A 23,502-nucleotide genomic window follows, 5' to 3' on the forward strand; every position below is an offset into this window, starting at 1 on the left:
TAAAGTTTCAAAGCTGTATTAAGTCAATGGTCAATTGTAAGCTTTTGAAACAACCGTAACATTTTGTTCAGAGTTACAAACATTTCAGATTTCAGAGTAGCAGCCGCGTTAATCTGTGTCTGCAAAAAACAGGAGGACTTGTGGCACCTTGGAGACTAACAAATTTATTTGGGCATAAGCTTTCATGGGTAGCTCATGAAAGCTTATGCTCAAATTTGTTAGTCTCCAAGGTGCCACAAGTCCTCCTGTTCTTTTTGCAAACATTTCAGAGTTTCGAGCAACCTCCATTCCTGAGGTTTCATATCTCTGAGGTTCTACTGTAATTTCCCAGAGTTTCTAGACTAAGTTTAAAACTAGTTTTAAACCTGTTAAGACAGTTTCCTGAAAAGTTTTCTTCCAGAAAAGCTTGAAATTTACACTGAGAAGTCAGACTATAAAAGGAAATAGCAAGGAGTTTTCTTTGCAGGGCAGGAGAACAAAAGCAGCAAAGATAATAGATAGAATTAAGCTTCTTCAGAGAGGAAATGATTTCATATTGCCAAAGAGAATTACAGTGCACTTGTTTCCAAGGGAACAAGTTACTGCATACTGCTTTATCAAAACATTTGTTGGGGGGGGGTATGCTAGAGGTCTATAAAATCATGACTGGTGTGAAGAAAGTGAATAAGGAAGTGTTATTTACTCCTTCTCATAACACAAGAGCTAGTGGTCACCAAATGAAATAGGTAGCAGGTTTAAAAACAAAAGGAAGTATTTCTTCACACAACACAGTCAACCCGTGGAACGCTTTGCCAGAGGGTGTTGTGAAGGCCAAAACTAACAGTGTTCAACACAAAAAAAAACCCCACACTAGATAAATTCATGGAGGATAGGTCCATCAATGACTGTTAGCCAGGATGGGCAGGGATGGTGTCCTGAGACACTGTTTGCCAGAACCTGGGAATGGGCAACAGGGGATGGATCACTTGATGATTTACCTGTTCTGTTCATTCCCTCTGGGGCACCTGGCATTGGCCACTGTCGGAAGACAGGATACTGGGCCAGATAGACCGTTTGTCTGACCCAGTATGGCTGTTCTTATGTTCTTAATAACGTTGAGTGTGTGGAAAACACTCGAGTGATAATGTAGTGTTTGTACATTAAAACAACCATGTTGATAGTGAAACACGAAACTGGTATCTGCAGGAATGCCAAAAAACCAAGCATGATGATCTAGTGTAAGTGCCAGTTTCATTCAACACACCAAGTTAGACATTCACACACACTTTAAGAAAAGCAAACATTTACTTCAAATTGCAGTATAGGCTTTTCAATCACAAAAAAAAACAGTGATCAGACAGTGGTCACGTCCTGTGCAAAAAAAACTTAGGATATACAAAAAAATAGTAGCACAAGGTACTTGAGCCATTTACACATTGCCGGATAAAGTAAATAAATACAGTAGCTGAAATATGGCACAGGTGCCTCAGATTCTAAACCAAAAGGAATGCCTCTGAAATGTTTAAGTTTATCCTTGCATTAGTTACAAAGTCCCACCACCATAAAAGTAAAGGAAAACAATTAAATAAAAACAAACTAAAATATTTATATCTAAGATGGTTTTTGTACAGGTATATCTCCTAAGTGCAGAAGGTGGGACTCAGGCTTTGACATTTCTCTTTAAAGTACCCTCCAACACACTTTACAAAGTTCTACTCAATCTCAAAAGTAAATTTATATTTGAGGGAAAATGTTACCAAAGTTGCATAATTTAATTTGTTACTCCCACAGCTGGAAGTTTTAAATCTCAACAGTCTTGAATATCAGTGTTCATCTTTAGTTGGTGAAACACAAAGAACTTGACAAAAGCCCTCAGGATTTCTTTATCCTCCAAATTCTTTGTTTTGCTTTCTCTTACATCCTCAGACTGCAATTCCTAGTTTGCAAATAAAAGAATGCAATATGCATCATACATCAAGAAAAGATGACGAAGAAGAACTTCCACGTTTGTGGATCTTTTCCTTGCTTCTCTCAACAACCTTCATGATCTCTGCCACTATGCAGACAGAAGAGGTGAGGCCCAGAAGAAACAACAAATCTAGAAGAGACAATTGGGTTGATTTTAACTTTGCTTCTTGTGCTTTTGCTAGTCTTTCTACAACCCAAGTCATACATTATGTCCTGTACTCCAGAACAAGTTAAGGTATCTTTTCTTTCTTATAGGCATTCTAATTGTTGAATATATACACATTTTAAGAGTCAATTTTTACAGGATAAAAATTAATGTATATATGTTACTCAGAATCCTTAGGATTGACAGAAAATTTAAATCGAAATATTTCATTCTATATTTTAACTATTTTCTATTAACATTTGTTAAAGTAAGAATGTCTAATGTATTACTATAAACAATATATTTCAATCTTATTCTGAATAGGCAGCTTTTTGGAAATGAAACCTGTAAAGAAGGAGTGATATTATACAATGAGAAATACATGTATAGGAGGTAATTAATTTTCATCTCCAGGAAACCTCAGTATAAAATCACCATCATTACATTACTGTTGGCTTGATAAAGTTAAGATACTTAAAGTGATGGCAACTGTGGTAAAACGGCAACTTCTCAAAATCCTGACTGACATTTTAATGAAAACAATCCTAATGATGTGGAATTTCTACTTCTTTTTAAAGAGACATTTTCTGGTTAAGCTCAAGTTTTTAAAATTTAGTGAATTAAAAAAAACCCCACAAAAAAACCCAGAACTTCAAAAAAGAATAAAAACTGATCAGTACTTCACTTTTGCATACATTGGAATTTATGCTAGAAAAGAATTCTATGCATATGACGTATTTATGGATCTTGGAAGTACTGAGCCATTTGTTTTGTGCTTTTCATATACATGTAATCATTGTTCTAAGCAAACTTTAACAGGACTTTGTACAAGATAAGGCTCTGCACCATGTGCATTTCATCTATGTATAAAGGGCAAAATATGTTCTATAACCTTCTGCCACTGGATTTGGGGATTGATCATCAATGCCTAAAACAGAGCTAAGTGGAAAAGGAATACTTTTCTTACCTAGTACACTCAAGCTCTCTGTCTGGAAAACCTTCTGAAGCGGAGGAAAGTAAATGACCAGTAATTGCCCCATTATAGATCCAAGAACCGCATAACAAAACATTTTGTTACTGCAGAGTCCAATCTCAAACACAGATTTTGTCTGCGAAATAAAATAGTGAATTACGTTATATCTGTAGTTTTAATTCTATGATCTCTCTGTGCCTTAGTTATTTGCAACCAGTTATACAATGCAAAATTCTTTCCCTATCATTTGTTTTTATCCCAACATTCAAAAACTCAGTGACAGATTTGGGACAATCCAGAACAAATTCTGAAAAGATAAAATAAGATGATCCTATGTGATAACTATGTGATTTCTATACTTAATGAATTGCATGTTGTCTCAAGATTGAGCTGTTTTCTGTTTAAGGTTAGGGATCCTTCAGAATGGAGAGAGGCAATATGATGGACACCCACCAATAACAGTACAGATGGATTCAGCACTGCTGAATCCACTTGTTGTAGGCAGAAACATGGTCTAGATATCAGAAAGACAATTTAAAAAACAAACTGAAGAAATTTTAAAAAGTTAGTGATATTTAATTTAAAAACCATGTTCTCATTAATCCACATAATCCAGATATACAAGGTTATTCAGGCACCTAAAGAGGCAGATGGTCACTTCATGGGATTCACAAAAGCACCTAAGCAGGTTAAATGCTTAACTCCAATTGATTTCAATGGGAGTAAAGTGCCTAACTTACTTTGGCACTTTTGGATATCCTACTAGGCACCTATCTGCATCTTTAAATGCCTAAATACACCTTCATAAATCTGGCCCTAGGCTAAGAAAATAAAATGAGGGGGAATTTGCTTCTGCACATGTACAATAAGTATTAATGGACATCTATTGTCAGTGCAACAGATTCATTCAGAACGTATCATGAAAATATAGCTGGCCAGTTAAGGGTCTATTTTCTCACAGTGCAACTGTTTTTTGTTTGTTTTTAAACGTGTAATTCACACTGATTTATTTTCATAACAAGGCTTAGCATAACAAATTTTCCTTGCTTTTTGTGGATAGCAAGTTAACTAGAGGGATTTTATTTTGTGAAGGTCCCTAAACAACTGAAGGTATTAACTGGTATACTGTAAGGGAAGAATGATTATTAAATACATACATGCAGCAATACAGAGACACTAGCTTTTGCGTTTTTAATTAAGTTTTCTTACTCTTGTGAGTTTAGGTCAGCATTGCTAGCCTAATGTTTTGGGGGTTTCATGCATCAATTACCCCAAATTAAAACCCTAGCACACTGACGTGTGACTTCAAATGCTAGCCTGTTAAGCCTGTGGAGCTGCTGAGCTTGTTAGCTCACATTAAAGCTGTGAGACATCACTTTCTCACATGATGAGAAAGTACATTTAAGAAAAAGTCTGAAGCCCAGAAATGAAATGAGCACAGCTTCAACAGAAGAAAAGTATAGTTACTATATAAAGGGACAAAAATCTCAGGATACTTATGTTAGATATAGGATTGCATACCTGAGATCTGGAACTCAAAGCATTGAACATATCAAAAAACACAAAACAGGTGAAGGTCATCGTTGTATCTCGAGGTGTTATGACATTATCTCGTAACTAACGGAAGAAAGCAAGAAAATGGCTTCAGTGTATGTAACCTTGTAAATGAACAAACATTCAAAGCATTTATTTTAAGGAAGTTTTGTTCTAATATTTGGAAATAGCAAAAACTCCACTTTTGCTAAATCAGCTTGTTGCAGTCAAGGAACAAGCACTTACATACATGCTTATAAACTTTAATCTCATTAAGTAGTACTCTTAATTTCAGGTTGTGATTAAAATTAATGGTGTGATTTTGCAAATATTTATGCACAACTCTGAGTACAGGAAACTAATACATTACAATCAATATTTGATATTTCCCTCCTTTCAGGATACGAAGTTATGTGGTCATTTTAGACCACCAACCACTTTCAATGCCCAAAATGCTCACAGAACATATTTGAAAAGCACATCTGTGGAGCTGTGGGGGAGAAATGGGGAATGCTTTGAAATAAAATTACTCACCTTGTACAGTAACTTTGGTTTTTCAAGATGTTCCCCCAGGGGTGCTCCACTTCAGGTGCACATGCAGCTCTTGAGCCCTGGATCAGAAATTTTCATTAGCAGCATCCAGTCAGCCCATTGCACACATCCTATGCCTCCTTGGGCCACACAAACAGGTTATCTGGGGATGTGCGGGGGAACCACCCTCAGTTCCTTCTACACCTGAACATCCCACAGAGAACAGTTTGAAGCAGGGGAAGGAGGGCGGGTAGTGAAGCACCCTCAGGAACACGTCTTGAAGAACCGCAGTTACTGCATAAGGTGAGTAGCCTCTTCGAGTAGTGTCCTTATGGACGGTCCACTTCAGGTGGCACTGTTTCATAGGAATGGCCTTTGAGTAGCCAGCAGTTGAGGTCTGGGAAGACTAGGATTGCTTCTTGTTGGAGGTAAACAGCCAGTGCCACCAGGACCTTTGACAGCCTTAGGGTGCAAGAAAGGTCGAAGGGAAATAGTACTGGAAATTATCTTGGCCTATAGCGAAGCATAGCCATTTTCTTGTAGGTCGAGAGCCAAAAACCAATCCCATTCCTCTAGTGAACAAGTTATAGCTGTGAGTCACAATCCTGAACTTCTAAGATTTTACTTAGAAGTCTTAGATCCAAGATCAGTCTCCACGCTCCATTCTCCTTTGGCACAAGAAAATATTTCTAGTAAAACCCTTTATCCTTGTGAGGAGGTGGGATCTCCTAACTGAAGGAGAGAGTCCATGTCTTGTCTCAATATAAGCTCGTGAGAGGGATTCCTGAAGAAAGATGGGGAAGAAGGATGGAAGGGACAAGGTAAAGTGGATGGTGTAGTCTGACATTATGACCCTTATGGCCCATTTGTCTGTGACCCATCTCCAAGCATGCTGGAAATGGGAAAGGCAGTCAAAGCAGAGGAGGTGGGTGAATGGTTTCCAGCTGTAAAACCAGAGGTGTGGGAGGATTTGCACCCTCACATGAACCTGTCAAAACTGTTGGAGACTACTGAGTACTTGTGGAGAGTGGGTGAGTAGCCCTCTGTGTCTTTTCCTGGGAGGGTCAGAGAATTTATGAAATCCAGAGAACTGAGCAGAACACACTCTCTGGGCAGTCTGACCTACTAAATCTTCTCTTACTCATAGGTGTACATATATATATATATATGGTGTACATATACATGTTGGGATCATAAAGTATACATGCTAAAGGACTTTGAAGTCCTTTAGCATGTACACAGACTCATCTGTGATCTCCAATAGCAGCTTTAGCCCATCGAAGGGGAGGTCTTCAGTGTTCTGGACCTCTCTCAGAAACCCTGAGAGTTGGAGCCCAGATGCCTTGCACATAATACTGCCATGGAGATGGACCTGGCAGCAGCGTTAAAGGATGCTTGAATAGAGCATAAATGGACCTCTGAAATAATGGACTACACTTGTTCCTTATGTTCCTGCAGCAAATATTCAATAAAGGCCATAAATCTATCATAGTTTATAAAATTATATTGGTCTGTGATCGCCTGATACTTCACAATCTGAAATTGTCTGGCTGCTGACTAATAGGACTTCCATCCAAAAAGGTGCTAGTCATACAGGTCCTTGTAGATTTGGATTAGTACTGCTTACCCCATTCATTTATAGCATCCTCCACCAGGGAGTTAGTTGGAGGGGTGAGAACACACAAATTCTCAGTCCTTAGGGAAATAATATAATATTTCTTATCTTCCTATGTACACATTGGCAGAAAAGTATCAGGTGTTTGCCACAGTCTTAGCTGGATCCAGGAGTGCCTCTATAATGGGTAACATTGCCCTGGAGGGCATTGCTGACTGCAGGATGTCCAGCAGTTTGTGCCACGAGTCCTTGACCTCTTCAAGTAGTATCAGAAGAGTGCCAGCTGCCTTCTTTGTAAGATCCTGAAAGTGCCGGAAATTGTTTGCCACAGAAAGCAGAAGAGGCATAACTGCCTCGTCTGGAGACAGAAGATGAATTATGTGTTTGAGGGGTGTCCTCTATCCACCTTAGCCTCCTGTTCCTCAAACATCTCATCTTTTGCAGGGGGACTAGTTAGAGAGGAGAGAGGATTGTACACATCTAGCATCCTTATAAGACTGTCAGTGGTTTGGCAAACTGCTGCTGGTAGCTCAGGGATCCCAACATGGCCACTGGGGGTCCCATACAGGAGTGAGGATGGTTCCACCATTTTTGTCATCGAGCACAAGGATCTTCCTATGACTCTCAAAGACTGGGTTCCTACATATCCATATAGGAGAACCAAGTCAGTCTCTTTGAAGTCTCCTTCATCCTACTCAATATCCTTCAATGGGGGGAGGCACCCACAGAAACATGTGGAGAGTCCTGCAGTACCAAAAGGCCATGGTAACCTGGAGACCAGGATCTCACTACTCAGATGCTCAGTATCCATGAGCAGTAGGGACCCTGATTCATCCATCACAGACAGGTCCTTAGAGTACCTGAATTAATGTGGTACAGAGTAGGGGACAACATGGCAGCCAAAGACACAGTACATCATTTGGGACCATACTGATACAGGTACTAATCTTCTCTGGTGCCACTGTTTGCTCGGAACTGAGGGTGCTGAATGGCTAGGCACTGACAACAGGGCTATGCCAGATGGTACCAGCCAAAGTAGTTATACTTGGCCTCCTTTGGCCTTGTAGGAGCAGTGTTTCTCCTTCAAGCTATGGGGCTTTCCAGCTCTGTTGGTACCAGAGGATGAGTTTTTCACTTCTACAGTATCAAGCTAAGAGGTCAAGGCTTCCAAGACCATGAAACTCAGAGAGGACTGGGGCCTTTTAGGAGCTGGCTCCTTAAGATGAGTGTCCACACTCCTCTCCTTGGAAACATTCCATGAAGCCTCCAGAGCCTTCCTTTTCTTAGGGGAAATGTGCTAATGTTGAAGGGGTGCCAAATCTGTTTGGTGACAGATGTATGAGGGAGTGGGGGAAGGCTCCTGACTCAGAAGGCAGTCCAAGGGAGCACTCTATCAGCCACCTCAGTTTAGTCTCCCTGTCCTTCCTTTCCCTGGATTAGAGGGCCAGGCAGAAATTGCACTTCTTGGAGATGTGCAACTCCCCAAGCAATGGACACACAGAGTGGCCATCGCTAACTGGTATATGCAGGAGAGGCAGTGTTTAAAATGTGGCGAGACATGCATACCCTGCCAGGACAATAAGGCTCCCAGAAGGGAAGAGGAGGAGTCACATCAGTCCTCTTATGACTATATCATTAAGAACTAAGCACACTTAATCCCAAACTTTTGAGGGTTGCACTCCCACCCCTTACCCAGGGGCCGGGCTGCATGAACAGGGATAAGGGGGCCAAGGCTGGGAGTGGGGCTGCAGCCAGAGGCCGTGGTTGGGGGTGGGAGCAGAAGCAGCACCACTGCCGGGCCCGTGGTTAAGTGCAGCTCTGCTCCCAACCCCGTCCCCAGCCTTGGCCCAGGAACGGAGCCGAGGCCAGCGGCTGAGGGCGGGGCCAGGAGCAGAGCCATGCTGAGGCTGGGGCCAGGCGGCTTCTGCACTAAGCTAATGCTACACGAAAACCACCATAGGAAATGGTACACAAGATAGCAAAGGTACACTCAAGGTAACAAGTGAAAGCCCGGTCTTAGGCCAAGGTAGTTGAAAAGGAACCGAGGGTGGTTTGCCCATACATCCCTATTTATGCTTGGCGCATAGCACAAGGTGGCATAGGACGCATGTGCAGGCCGGACAGCCACAGCTAATGGAAAATCTCCAATTAAAGGCTTGAGAGGCGCACGTGCGCTTGAAGTGGAGCACCCACAGGGTGCCTGCCTGAAGAGGGTCTATTTTTAATACCACACCTATTACTATTACAGCTCTCCCTTCCAACAATCTCTGAAATTCTTCCCTACAATCTGGCTGCCCAGCATACAATTTGGGATGAAACGGTTTCCGAAAACTAAAAATTCAAATTTATGGACATTCTTAATTTAACTGCTAATATTAATGGGATTTGTGCTATAAATGAAGTTTCACTTATTGCTTTAACACTTCTCCATTTTTCATACCTCCCTCCAGAAGACAAAGAGTGTTCCAAACACAATAATTATTGATGAAACTAGTATTTTAGCAATCAAGTTTTTGGTCAAAATGCTGTCCTTCAAGTTTCTTGGGGGCTTCCGAATAACATCTTTATCCACAGGTTCCACTCCCAGGCTTTAAAAAAATAAAATCAAGACATTTTAGAATACTAGATTTATCACCAAAATACAAGATTTCAAATCAACAGTGAATAATTCAAAACGAGAATGATCTTATATGCTTTTCTGAATAGAAGGAATATTCAATCTGTAAACAAGAGTCCCCTCTAGCATACGAGTACTTATTATTCCACATTAAGTGCCATGCAGTATTAGAGTTGTAGGGTTGCACTGTCATTTAATGTAGTATTTTCCTGCATCACGTGCATCTTAGATTTCTCGAGTCCCATCACCATAGCTCCCATGTACTTTCAAAAAATCTAATATAGGTGACACACATGCAGTAGCAGAAAAAGGTTTGCTCTTAACCAGTGTATCCAGTGTCTAAACTCCCCTAATCTGGAGCTAATGGACTGTACTCTTCTCTCCCACACATCGGGAGACTGTTTACTCAATACAAGAGGAACTTGTTGCAAAGTGCCTCCTCAGAGCAGTCACCCTTCACCTGATTCTTTCCTGGCGCACATTTTTAGAAGTGCTATAAGCTGTAAACTCAAACCTTTTGAACGTCATGCAGAACTCTTCTTAGATTTCCTTAAAAACTAGGTCGGGCTACTAGCCCATGGAATGCTGCATCCAGCCTTCGGAGAATTACAATGGAAAGGTCACTGCCACTGCTTAGGAAAGCCAGTCCCCCTGCCGAAGTCCAGGCCCTCTCTTGGAAGGTGCTATCTCCCTTGTTCAGTAGGAAGGATTCATGTCCTTCTGACAACAAAAATCCCTCTTCTCTAACGTGATACATCTATCTGTATGGTATCTGAAGCAATATTCTATTTCTTGATTAGGGCAGTCATAGACAGAACTATTGTTACCAGAACCTTAACAGATCACTCATTAGATAAGAATCAGACCAAAATAAAGGATGAGTTTACATGGTGGAGACCACCGAACTCTAGTGGGACAAAGGAGCTTATTCATATTGCTCCTGACTCTTTTGGAAAAAAAGAAGTTACTTCTCCCTTATCAAGGAGAAGTTATGGCCAGGTCATTTTTATCCTGATCCCTCTCTCAACCACATATGCAGAAAGCAGTAGAGCAACAGAATCTGGGTTTGCTGGGAAAAAAATGAAGCTAAGTGTCATCAGCATACGGGAGACACTGCAGTTTGAAGTGTCAGTCTTCCTTATTCTTTATACACACTGAACAGAAGGGATAACAATACAGAGCTATGCTGCAAACATCACACTAGGTAGCAATGTTGCACTAGTAAAAGATGTTCTCCCAGTTTTTAGAAGTCACTTTAAAATAAGTTCGAGAGAGAGAGAGTTCTCAAGTTACATACATAGGAAGTTGCTCTTTCCTGAAAAGATTATGGTATTTGTTTATTTTGCTGGAATCAGACTCCATCAAGAGGTGAAAATAATGTTTTACCTTTGAGCTGGAGGTCCATCCATAATAATATTGATCCACAAGATCTGCATGGCATTGAGAGGATTAGGTAAATTCATTAATGTAGCCAGTGAGATTAAAGTCAATGCAGCTATACTCCTGTTGAGAAAAGCCATTTTATAATTGTCAGCACGGCACATTCCTGAAGATTAGTTGATAATACTTTCTACTCAACACTTAACATACCTAATTTTCAGCACTTGTTTAGATAATCTTAGTACTTGATTTAAAAGCTAACCCTGACTTTGCAAGGAAAAGCATTGGGGCCACTTAAATTAATCTGTCAAAACAGATTTTGTTTAAAATATGGAAGTTTATTTTATATTAATGCAACACAAAAAAAATCAGAGTTGGTCTTTTAGTCTAAAAATGACTCCCAAACTTCCAGATAATCTTTTAAAAGTATCATTGGTCAACACTCAACAACTTAATATATTTTGCAATAGGTAATTAATTTGCATATTTTGTTGTGTTGGTTTGAGCAACAGGGTGTGTAGAAAACTGAACTTTTAACTATGTTCCTTGGAATGCAAACTGCTAGATTAATTTTCTTTTAATGAAAATAAAGACGCTGTATGGAACTGCTAGTTTGAGAGACTAATGACCTTAATTAACCAAGTGAAACACTACCCAGACTTCCTAAAACAAGAAATTTTATTTAGGGATGGGGACACTTCCCTCTACAGATTGATCAGGAGACAGGAAAACACAGACAGGTGAATGGAATCAAAGAGACAGGCTCTAATTTTATTAATACTGAAAGGGGACTGATCCCCCCCAAAGTATTAGGAATTAACTGGGTCCAGTGCAAGGTTACTTGGCCTAACATTACAACCAAGAAAGAATTCCTGATTCAGCCCACTGCTAGCTACCCAATCCTACCACACTTCTCATGCAAAGGAGAAATGAATCACAGAAAAGGGACCACTCTGTTTGCAAAGACCTGAGAACACCCTAGGCTGAGTTCACCAGTCCCTCCTGGGTCTTGTGCTCCAGTATACCCCAGGTATAGCCACAACTTGCAATAGCATTTATTGACATTTGTTATCCCCCCTGCATACCCTGCCTCTTAAAAAAAAAACCCACACCTCATCCTTATTATCCTCACCTACCTTACCTGCAGCATGCTCAAGGTGGGTAAAAAACCCACTGGGTAGCTTGCCAATCTTCCCCAGAAGGGGGGAAAAAAAAAAATTGAACCCAGAAGATGATAGGTTAGGCCCACAGCAAGCCTAGAAACTTGGATATGGGTGTGGGTGGCTAGGGGAGATTGAGGTCTGTTCCAATCTTATCAGGCCCCCCACCCCCATGATTGATGTGTGTATTCTGGGCAGGGAGAGAGGAAGGGACATTGTGACAGACGGAATGCCCCTCTCCAACCATGACCCTGTAGGAGGAGTGGGCAAACTACGGCCTGCGGGCCAGATCTGGCCCATCAGGGCTTTGAATCCAGCCTGCGGGATTGCCCCCAGCAGCGGCCGGCACCACGTCCCTTTGGCCCGGGCAGGGGGCAGAAGAGGGCCCCGTGCATTGCCCCTGCCTCCAGGCACCACCCCCCACAGCTCCCATTGAGCGGGAACGGGGAACTGCGGCCAATGGGAGCTTCAGGGGAGGTACCTGGAGGCAGGGTAAGGGCAGCATGTGGAGCCCTGTGCCGCCCCCCCCCCCCCCCATCCAAGAGACAGTGCAGGGACGTGGTGCCAACCGCTTCCCAGAGCAGTGCGGGGCCAGGGCAAGCATGCAGGGAGCCTGCCCTGGCCCTGGCGCGTGCCGCTGCCACCCCGGAGCCGCTTGAGGAAACCAGCACCAGACCGGAGCCTGCACCCCACATCCTTCCTGCACCCCAACGCCCTGCCCTGAGCTCCCTCCTGCAGTCCACACCCCTACTGTACCCTTCTTCCCTGAGCCCCCTCCTGCATTCTGCACCCCTCCTACACCCCAATCCCCTTCTGAGCCCCCTTATATACCCCACACCCCTCCTCTGCCCCAATCTCTTGCCCTGAGCCCGTTCCTGCACACCGCACCTCCTCCTGCACCCCAACCCCCTGCCCTGCATACAATTTCCCCACCCAGATGTGGCCCTCAGCCCAAAAAATTTGTCCACCCCTACCCTATAGGGTGATCAGACTGGCAGGAGAATGGCTAAGTAGTTCCTTTCCATCTTAGAGGGGGGTTGTCAAGGTGTCAAGATTTTTTAAAAACAGCAAAATAACCACTGACCAAAGTCATACTTACTAAATACTAATAGTAAAATAGAAAATGGGGGCAGGGGGAAATGAACGATTAGGAAACTTTCACAATAATGGTCAATGTGCCTTCTAACCTAGTGTGTATCACCACCAATGCTTGTAGACTCTACACTAATATTTATCACATTTGGTTCTGTGCAGTATGAAACTTAACTCATTTACAGTGTAATTGGAAGCTTCTGACATTGGCAATGATGTTGCAAACTTACGTGCTTAGTTGAAATCTAACAAAATTTTTTATGTTATTATAAATTCCTTTACCCTCTTCAATTGCAGACCTGCAATTAAAAACAAAAACAAAAACAATACTTACACAGTTAGACCAATGAAGGTAATGTAAAAAAAGCTTAAAATATTAAGCTATGCTGAAAAAAGTGAATTCCAGCAGTTTTAATTATATTTTAAATTGTTTCAAACTTCACAAAATGTTACAAGAGCCTTCTATTCCACTCAGGCAATTATAGTCATGCTTATTCAGCTTTTCTATTATTACTAATTTAATCATATTAATTTTCTCATTCCAGTTCTGCTACAACTTGACTTTCAAAATAAGAGGATATAATTTAAAAAAAAGAGGTCACTTACAGGTGACCTTAATACCTGATCCTGAAGAGCTACCTTTAACTCATTTGCACAAGAAACGGATTTCCTGATGCTATGCGGCTAAATCACAATATATTCCTTTAGAGAATAATCAGCTTGAAGAGTTTCAGAGGGGTTAGTTTCAGAATTTAAGGGTTAGAGCATGACTAAGTTAACCTATGTGAAATCTATAAGGCTAGTTGAGGAGTTAATATATACTCTAGATTAGATGGCAGTGTTTGACTCCAGGGCTTCTATCTAAATAAGACAATATCCCTATTCTTGTCTTAATGAATACAAGCAAGGATAATCAATTAGTTACATACAAGGAGCTGATAATGCCTGAAAGTATTTTTATCATCTGTAGACATTTCAATAGTTTGTTTCTTTTCTTTTCAGAAATAAAATCAAGATTAAAATCCGCAATATTGGACTTTTTCTAAAAGATGCTCTAGGAACTATTTTGGCAAAGTTTGATGGCCTGTGTTGTACAGGAGGTCAGACCAGACGATCACAATGGTTCCTTCTGGCCTTGGAATCTATGAATAGGAAAACACTTGTAAGTGCTGAAGTGCATCATTCACGCAAAAGTTGGCTAAAGCCCAGGAAGAGTGTTCGGAAATTCTCCTGTTCTATTTTCCCCAGACTTAATGAAAAACACGTTCAGTTTTACAAATAGCTTAATCTTAAAGAAAAGGTAAAGGGTGGGTGAGAAGGTAGAAATCAGAAGCACAGACTAGGAATAGGAAGGTAGAGTTGGTCAGGCAATGAGAAATACTCCTAGTGTAGTGCAACGGAGTGTACTCCTGCTATACTACAAGGACAGATGTGTTCGAGTAATTTCTTTCAACAGGAGAGGTCCAACATCCCCACGCTCCATTTGCATGGGGCTGGAGACTCATCCATTTCTCTTGTATTTATTTTGGTTTAAGCCAAAATACCATCGCTGTTTTTCTCAGCTAACAATGTTTTGTAGGAATGACAAAACAATGAAAAGTAACCCAAATCAAAGATGGTCAGTGGCAGCTTTCAAAACAGTTACTTTTACTGTGAGATTTCAGTTCCTTCCTGGAGGAAGGACTGCAGCATCAGAAGGTACACTTTGATTTATCTGAACGTAAAGAAGTCCAAACATCTCTTGCATTGAAGCGAGCGGCGTCTCTTTCCGCTTCCCAGCGCTGCGGCTCCACTGGTGGTAGGGCTGGTGCTACATACCAGACACTTCTGCTTTTTAAAGCGTGTGACTCCCGTGTGGCCTAACCTGGCTCAGAGCGGTTCCATACGTGAACCGTTGTAATGCGATGTCCTTTCTGCACTGCACTCTCCATTACCAACGTTCAAACCAGCAGAAAGTGTTAATGGGGAAAAAAGAGTTCAGTGTAGACAAGGCCTAAAGGCTTAAATAGTTCTACTACCAATATGCATCTAAGAACAGACTCCCTTCTCCTCCTACAACTCCCTCCATAGAAATCTGCATACTCTTGCTGACAAGCTGCCCAAGTGCTTATGAAAGGTAACCAGATAATATGAAAAGCTTATTTAGAGCCCATGAAAATAATGGTTTGAATAAAGGCATTAATGTTTTTTAGACTACAGTACAAGCTAATCAACACTAAAGATCTATTTTCTTAGGATATGCATAGGAATTTGTAAGTTAACTGCAGCTAAATAAAGAAGAAGAAAGTATCCATTTGCAAAGTATAGTTCATTTGGGGGAAGGGGGAAGTGATTTCCTAATGCTTATTTTATTTAAGATTTGTTGAATACTTGCAAAAATCAGAAACTTACATTATTGTCTGAAAATCATCATCCACTAGGATCATATCAGCTGCTTCCTTACAAACATCCGTTCCAGTCTGCCCCATTGCCACTCCAATATCTGCAGCCTTCAGAGCTACAGCATCATTCACTCCATCTCCCGTCATAGCTACTACCGCACCATTGTTTTGTAAGGACTACAAAAAAGGAAAGAATTTGTTTAGGCAATGATCAGAGCAATCTGGTCCACACCACTTTCCTGACAGTCTAAGATCATGTCATCTAATTATAAAAATGGTATTATGTTCCCATTTAAGTGAGCTCTTACCTGTGATTTCTCCTAAAGAAAACCACACCTCAATCTAAAGTTACTGTAATCCTTCCCAGGAAGCCCAACTAAAAACCTATGCTTGTAAGGAAGTGAAAGCTTGCTCAAAAGTTGAATTAAGAAATAATCAAAAAGAGCAAATAAAGTCCATGAAGACGACCATGTGTTTATATTTAACACTGTTTTCCTATATTTCTCTCAATTACATTCCAACTGTTTCTTAATGTTTGATTTCTTCATTATCTTTGCTCTTTTACTTGTGCTAATTGTTATCTTGAAAAAATCTGTTTTGTAGTCCTGCTTTATTCACTTTTCTTCTAATGTTTCTATGTCACTTTAGCCATTTTTTTAGCTTCAGAATTGAAGCATTCCAACAGAAGTGGCTTGAAATTCATGCCTTATCATTCTGTTTGGGATGCAGCAGAAACATGGATTCCCATAAGTTTCTAGTGAATTCAACTGCAGTGTGACATTCTCAGTTGGCCCTCTGGCATCTGAAAAAGTGTTATGCTGCCCAACAGCAGATACATGTAGTCGCTCCGCTGGGCATTGTGAGGTTTCCCAACTTTTCTTTTCAAATAAATTTCTGTTTCACAACCAAATACATTTCAAATCTATTTCATTCCAACATATCTTAACCTGTTACAATTTTAACAAATACATTACAAAATAATGTCTATAGCAGTTGTCCTGCACTTCCTACTTCTGGAGAAACATACCTTTACGATTTTCAGTTTATGCCTGGGACTGGCTCTGTAAAACACTGCAACCTATCAAAGGAAGAGCATAAAGAATGAGCATTGAAAACTTGAGAAATTAAGGCTGAAACTTATACTGTAAAATTAGATGATACAAAAATACTCTGAATACCAAACTATATCCCCATATAATTAGCTTTCAAGTAGGAGCATTCAGGGAGTTAGGTTTATATTAATCAGATTAGATGTTATCCATATTTCAATAAAGGTCACAGATTAAGAATGCTGCAGTCCTCATTTTTGCAGACTGGCATTCTTTTGTAAATAAAACAATATTTTGGAACAAAAGAAGTTGTGGAAAAGTCAAGTTTGAGCCTCCAATTAACTTCGTGTTTTTTTAGTTTTAGTAACTGAACATTCACAACTGCCAAAATTGCAAACTGAATGAGGTTATTCATCAGTCAAGCAAGTTAACTATCCTTTGCAAATAACTGGTTTGTTAGAGGGAGCTCAGGGATTGATTAAAAATTAAAAAGGCATGGAAAATTTTTCATAAGAAGAGACTAAGACGACTGGCACAGTCTAGAGGTAGTGAATACATGACAAAGGTATAATGAAGAATATGTACAAGGTTGATTGGGAACTTCTATTCATCCTTTCCCATGAAACAAGAAGGAGGCCATTCAATGAAATTGAACACATCTATTAAAGGAAACATCTCACAATGCACAATTAATTCTTTGCCATAAGGTATTAGAGGCTAAGAGATCAGCTGCACTCAAATTGATTATACACATAATGAAAACATCTGAAGTTAAATTAGTAAGGTTTAAAAAACCCGAAGTTTGGAAGGGATATAAAGCTTCATACTTCGTATCACATGACAACCTCTAATTGAGAGAGATCAAGAAAAAGTTTGGGGCAAGCTATTCCCTATCTACTGATGACTGGGTTTCTTGCACCATCTTTTGAAGCATCTGGACATGGTCAGACTAAGGGCAGGTCTACACTAAAAGTGCTACATCAGTGCAGCTGCACTAATGCAGCTGCGCCACTGTAGCACGTCTGGTGAAGATGCTCTATGCCAACGGGAGAGTGCTCTCCCGTCCACCTCCGCAAGAGAGGGAAGCTATGTCAGTGGGAGACACACTCCTACTAATATAGCACCAGTGTGGACAGCACTTAGGTTGCTGTAATTTGCGTCGCTTGGGGGTAGGGTTACAAACTGTGGTTGGACAAATACCTGGAGGTTTCATCACATGACATTTCTTTAATTAAAAATTAATCTTTAATTCCTGGAGACTCCAGGGCAATCCGGGGTGGGGGGAGGTGCGTCTTTTTCACACCCCTGTGCAATGCAAGTTAGATCAATTGAAGCAGAAGTGCAGACTTGCCCATAGTGAACAGCTGGCCTGGTCTGCTATGACAGTTTCCATGTTCCTAAATTAGAGGGTTTGGCTTTTCATAATTTAATGCATCATCTTTCTATTAAAACCATCTTGTCAGTTTCTTAGGAAATATTGCGGTTTAGTTTTTTAAATAAGAATCCTTCTCTCAGCATAGGCTACATCCTTTTATTACATTACTGTAATTAGTCGAGGGGAAGGGGTTATACTAACCTTTGGTACTATTTGTGAAAGCTGTTGAATATCCAAAGTATCTATTTCTTCTCCTGAGAAGGACTGTGAATTTTTGGAATATAACCCAAGGCGACTAGCTGGAAAGAGGGGAAATGAAAATAAATAAAGTGATTTAACAGACTACCAGTTTTTCTAGTATACGGTATACAAGATTTTGTGCATCTATTCATGTTTACTACATGTATGTTTACTCCAGTAGCTTCATAACTTTTATGGAATCATTAGACTGGAGTGGTTACCTGAACTCTTGAGAAATAACAAAACGTGTCATGAAGTCTATTCTGATTACATATTCGTATTTGCATCAACATCTAGAGGCTTCAAGCAGGTCAGTGCCCCATTGTGTTAGGTGCTGTACGAACATAGCGAAAACAGTCCCTGCCCCAAAGAGCTTACAATCCAAAAAAAGGAATAGGAAATTAGCAAATGGATGCAAACAAGTAGAGAAAGGATGGGATCATAAAATGTGAACTTTTAAGTGTATGGAAAAGATGATAAAAAAATCACTCAGGCAAAAGTGAAATTTCACTCTAATTTAACTCCTTTTACAAAGCTTTGTGATCAGCCCACACAAAGAATCCCCCTCTGTAAACCAATAAAGTACAGAAGTCATGTAGATAACTTGTTCAAAGTTAAAAAAACACTTTCAACTTGAAATCCAGTCACATATGCAAAAGAGTTCTGGTACCATACCTGCTCTGAGTAACCTGGCCCAGTTTCCGAAAGTGCTTGCTGCTATGTGAAAGGCCCCCCACAGACAGGGAAAACTGTACAAAAATGAACTGTTAAATTGACTGAGCATACACTAGTGCTAGATGGGGAAAAAAACACACTAAACTAAACCAAAATTGTCTCAATTACAGCAAACCTTAGGTATAAAAACAAATTTTCAGACAACTATACTTTAAAGGGATACTCAGTTTAAACTACTCGCTTTCCTGTTATATCACATTTGACAATCTTAGGTCTACTAAAATACAAACTGTATGTAGTCTATTCATTTGTAAATTTCACAAAACCTTACTTCTATTTTTTTATTTGCACCACATAAACCATTTTAGAGTAACATTTAATAAGGTAGTTAATGGCTTCCGACAAGTCAAAATGAGAGAGAGGTATATTCATACCAATAGCAATCGCAGTCTCCTGTGAATCTCCAGTAACCATTTTTATTGCTACTCCTGAAGCAATAAGTGTAGTGACAGCTTCTTTTACACCAGTCCTTGGAGGATCAATTATTCCCACCAGCCCCAAAAAGGTAAGCTGTCCCAGCTCAGGGCCAGAGGCTAGGGTGAGAACTTTATAAAAACAAGAAAAATAAGTTACTTTTAAAACTAAACAATTTAATAACTAACCAGCATAGTACATTTAACAGCAGCCCCTTCCAAAATAAGGATTTCAACCACACACCCTATATATTTTCTAAAAGGATAAAAGTCAAATAAATCTGTATTTGAAAAAAGACCGGATGATTGCTGCACACAGACTGCTGGCCCAAAGCAGCAAAAAAACCACCTCACATGAATAACTTTACCCATTGAAATCAATGCAACTATTATGTGCACATTTGCAGGACAGGGGCCTCATTCAGTAAGCAGTCTACAGTAGAAAGTGAGATAGTGCTCGCACCCTCAGGTCCCCATTCAGAGAACTGTAACGGCTGTTAGATATATTCTGGTTTGCTTTTTGGTGCCTTGCCTCTCCAAAGAGTTTTGGAGCACATACTCAGTAGCTCTCCTTGTACTTCCAACCGAGGCTATAAGAGGCAGTGCGGGTCAACACCTCTGCAGTTCCTCCTCTTACTGCAAGCCTACTGGATCTAAAGCAGAGGGGAGGGAGGGTGGAATACAGATAGGGACCGCACACCTCTAGGAGCCTCCAATTACAGTAACCAACCTCCATTTCTTCCTCAAGTGATGGTCCCCATGTATATTCCTCAGTGGGTGACTACCAAACAGCATTCAGACTAGAGGCAGGTGCAAGGAAACTGGCAGCAGAGATGTCTGTAGTACTGTTGTTCCTATGACTGCATTTGCCACTGCTGCTTGAGTTACAGCGTAGTGTTCCATGAAACTATGGATGGAACGCCAAGTCACCGCTATGCAGATGTCTTGCATTTAGAAGCTCTCTGCGAGGATATGTTAAAGGAGCACTCAAGAAAGATAATGCCATTGTAGAGAAAATTCTTTGCCTTGATCTTCACGCCTGAGAATCTTCAAATCTGAGCCGTTCTTTTTAGGTGACAAATCTGAGGAACTGTCTCAGATTGAGGTGTTATTAGAGGAGGTTTTGGAAGAAATTGATAAATTAAACAGTAATAAGTCAACAGGACCAGACGGTATTCACATAAGAATTCTGAAGGAACTCAAATGTGAAGTTTCAGAACTATGGTATATAACCTACCATTTAAATCAGCTTCTGTACCAGATGACTGGAGGATAGCTAATGTGATGCCAAATTTTTTTAAAAAGCTCCATAGGCAATTACAGGTGTAAATGTCCAGGGACTGCAGAGTGGATCTTTGAATCCTTTACAGAATGTAGAGTCTAGTCTGTCTTTTCATTAAGAAGGTTGGACTCAAAGGGGAGGTCTTGGATAGTATTTTGGACCTCTCTAGGGAAGTCCAACGATTGAAGCCTTCATGTGACCAGTCCTCTGGCTCAAGATCTGGATGCTGTATCTGCACCATCTCCCACAGCCTGGGGAGCCACCTTTGATACCAACCTTCCCTCATCCAGAGAGGACTGGAAGTGGGCTTGGTCTTCCATGGGTAGCTGGTCTTTAAAGTCCACAAGCCTGGTGTTAAAAGCGTATGTTGCTAATAAGGCTTGGCAATTAGCAATACAAAAACTGGAGGTCTGCAAAGTAGAAAACTTTCCCACCCAGGAGATCCAGTCTCTTTGACCCTTTATCTGCTGAAGTAGATTTTTGGTAGTGTGGCCAATCTCTTGCCATAGGCAAGGTGTAGGGGCTCAAGATGGTGTTTTCTGAACTGCTCTGGCCAGTTTAGATATGGCCTCATTGATTGGGATAGCCAAAATGCCCAGAAGTCGATGGTGAGGGTCCTGGACCTCCTGTACTGGGATTTGTAGATCAACAATGACCCTCTGCAACTATTATTGATGTTGCTGTGGTCATGTAGCAAAGAAGGCAATGGAGGAGTAATGGCAGCATCCAGGGACGATGGGGAGGCTCCTGTTGGAAGCAGGGGTACTAGCAGAACTGGTTCTGGTTCTTCCTCCTCATACACCAATGGACAAGAAGGGGAGGAATGGTACAAATCCTGAAAGGGGTCCAGGTGGCTACCATAGGTGTCCTGAGGACCCCAATAAGGCCAGAAGTAAGGATCTATTGGTCACAGTGGCCCCCACAGGAATCAATACCAGTTGTCCCTGATTGGGTCATAGCTGGAGAAATAGTAAGATCTCACCTGTCTGCCAGGACTCCTTTGCCTTCATGGAGATACTGGTGCAGCTATCTCCTGACTCCTCCAATTCAGAGGATGGCTCCATTTGTAACAGTGGTACCATCGGTACTGAGGCACTCCAGCTCAGTGGATGGAGATGGGCCTCTTTGAAACAACAGTACCAGTTCCTCCTCTGGGGTAAGGATGTCTTTCAGGAGGGCATGGCCTGAACAGAGTGGAGACTGCAGGTAGGGGAGGAAGATATCCTCCAGCATTACTAAGGTCTCTCTGTACAGCCCACAGTACGAGAGTTCTAGTAAAAACTCCTGATGGACCAGTTCTGATGACACAGATGGATGATTAATGGATAAGCGAGGCAGCTCAGATGATGAGTCCACACCTGCACTCATGGATTGGACTGATGAGAGTCTCTTCCCATTCTCCCCCGCAGTCTCCGTCGGAACTAACATCCCTTTTTTTCCATGTCTTACCCTTCAGCCTGGGGGTCTTCAGCAGAGCCAGTTCTGTACACATCATCTCACCCAACCCGGACCAGCTCGGGAAGGAAACGTATTTCTTTTGGACAGACCGCTTACATGAACGTAAGGACAGCTCCTGCAAGTGTCTTACTCTCATGGGGGACACTATGTAACAACTCCTTGGGGTTCAACGTTAAGGGCTCCACTCTGGTTCGTACTCGGAGGGCTACTCTTGGTCAGCTGAGGCTGATGTACAGGAGGTGGGGGGGAGGTCTCCCAGGTTTATGCAGGGTCTCATAGCCTCTTCCATCAGGAACTTTCAGTCAGAGCTCTCAGGCTTCTCTAGTTCTGGGTAGGAAGGATTTATACATATTGCACTTAGAGATACGTGCCTCACCCAGACAGTACATGCACCTCTGACTCAAACAAGGGTGTGTCTAACTCAAATGAGATGAAACAAAACAGAAGAAAACAGTGGATAACCTGGGATTATCCAAAAAAAACCCATAAACCAATTCCTGCAGAAAGAAAGAGATGACTGATAGTTAAGTGGTAATGAGTCTTATCTCTTGGGTGGTCAGACACATGAGAAGAAACTGAAACCTGAAGTACAATATGTTAACATCCACTGTCAGCCATGTTATTACTTAACCCTTAAACTAAAGTGCAAGTTTAACACCTAGTCCTAATTTGAAGAAATTGGTGAACACAACAAAACCAGAAAAGATTGAATTTAGAGTTTTAAAGCTTTCAAATTGTGGGGGTTTTTTCTTACTATGAAGTAGTGAGTCAAGTAACACATTTAAAGGGTTTAACAACCTGTAGAGATGGTACGCTAGAGTGGCCTTACCCCTAAGTCCTGCAGAGCCCATAGATATCTTCTCTTGCTGATACTGTTCTCTCTGTTGTTGGGTGAGAGGCAGGGTCTGCCCCTTGCTGTTATATGTTGTACAGTATCTAATCACTTGTTCATAAGCACCCTTCATAAAGCAAATCTCTGGTTTGTCCTATGGGAAAAAAGAATATTCACACATGAATAACTACAGTCCTCTAACCTATATCATACATTCTGAAATGTAAGAGCTAACCAATTCATTTAAAGCTAAAATCTATTTTCAGAACAGTGCAATTCTAAATACAATATATAAATTAGTAGTATTACCGAAGCCCGCCAGAAAGCCCTCCAGAAATTAGGGCATTTTATTAGGCATTGTGGATACACACATTAATTTTTCAGGACATGAACTGTCTAATGTGCAGTAGGGCTTGTCTCCATGTACAGCGCAGTAGGGCTTGTCTGCATGGGCAGCTTGACAGCAGCGCAGCTGCATCGGTAGCTCTTTAATGAAGAGTTTCTCCCTCGGTGTAGTTGATCAACCTTGCCAAGAGATGGTAGCTATGTTGGTAGGAGAAGCTCTGTCGACATAGCGCTATCTACACAGGGGGTTAGGTCAGTATAATTATGTTGCTATGGGATATGGATTTCACACACCCCTGAACAGTTATTCTGATATAGGTCTGTAGAGTAGACCTGTCCTAAATAGACAAGAAAAAGGGTGAAAAGGAAACCTCAGTTTACAGATTCATAGAATCTGTG

The 23,502-nt window shown here is 41.1% G+C and overlaps 1 protein-coding gene across 11 annotated transcripts in view; it reads right to left on the reverse strand.

The window, feature by feature from the left end:
• Positions 1-225: 225 nt before the first annotated feature.
• The window catches only part of ATP2C1 (ATPase secretory pathway Ca2+ transporting 1), an 81,738-nt gene continuing 58,461 nt past the window's right edge, over positions 226-23,502 (reverse strand). For 8 of the 11 annotated variants that reach the window (XM_073333252.2, XM_073333262.2, XM_073333256.2 and 5 more), the window contains 11 exons: positions 22,756-22,912; positions 19,148-19,318; positions 18,000-18,097; positions 16,402-16,452; positions 15,385-15,551; positions 13,224-13,292; positions 10,748-10,864; positions 9,185-9,332; positions 4,587-4,682; positions 3,060-3,201; positions 227-2,077 (listed from right to left, as the gene is read on the reverse strand). In XM_073333252.2, the coding sequence (XP_073189353.1) occupies positions 1,947-2,077; positions 3,060-3,201; positions 4,587-4,682; positions 9,185-9,332; positions 10,748-10,864; positions 13,224-13,292; positions 15,385-15,551; positions 16,402-16,452; positions 18,000-18,097; positions 19,148-19,318; positions 22,756-22,912 (1,347 nt within the window). In that variant the 3' untranslated portion in view covers positions 227-1,946. Of the gene's footprint in view, positions 2,078-3,059; positions 3,202-4,586; positions 4,683-5,132; positions 5,210-9,184; positions 9,333-10,747; positions 10,865-13,223; positions 13,293-15,384; positions 15,552-16,401; positions 16,453-17,999; positions 18,098-19,147; positions 19,319-22,755; positions 22,913-23,502 lie in introns of those variants that run through there. The other 3 variants (XM_073333254.2, XM_073333255.2, XM_073333260.1) reach the window with 2 other exon arrangements.

Source organism: Lepidochelys kempii, chromosome 2, assembly GCF_965140285.1.
Source record: "Lepidochelys kempii isolate rLepKem1 chromosome 2, rLepKem1.hap1, whole genome shotgun sequence".
Lineage (NCBI taxonomy): Eukaryota > Metazoa > Chordata > Testudines > Cheloniidae > Lepidochelys > Lepidochelys kempii.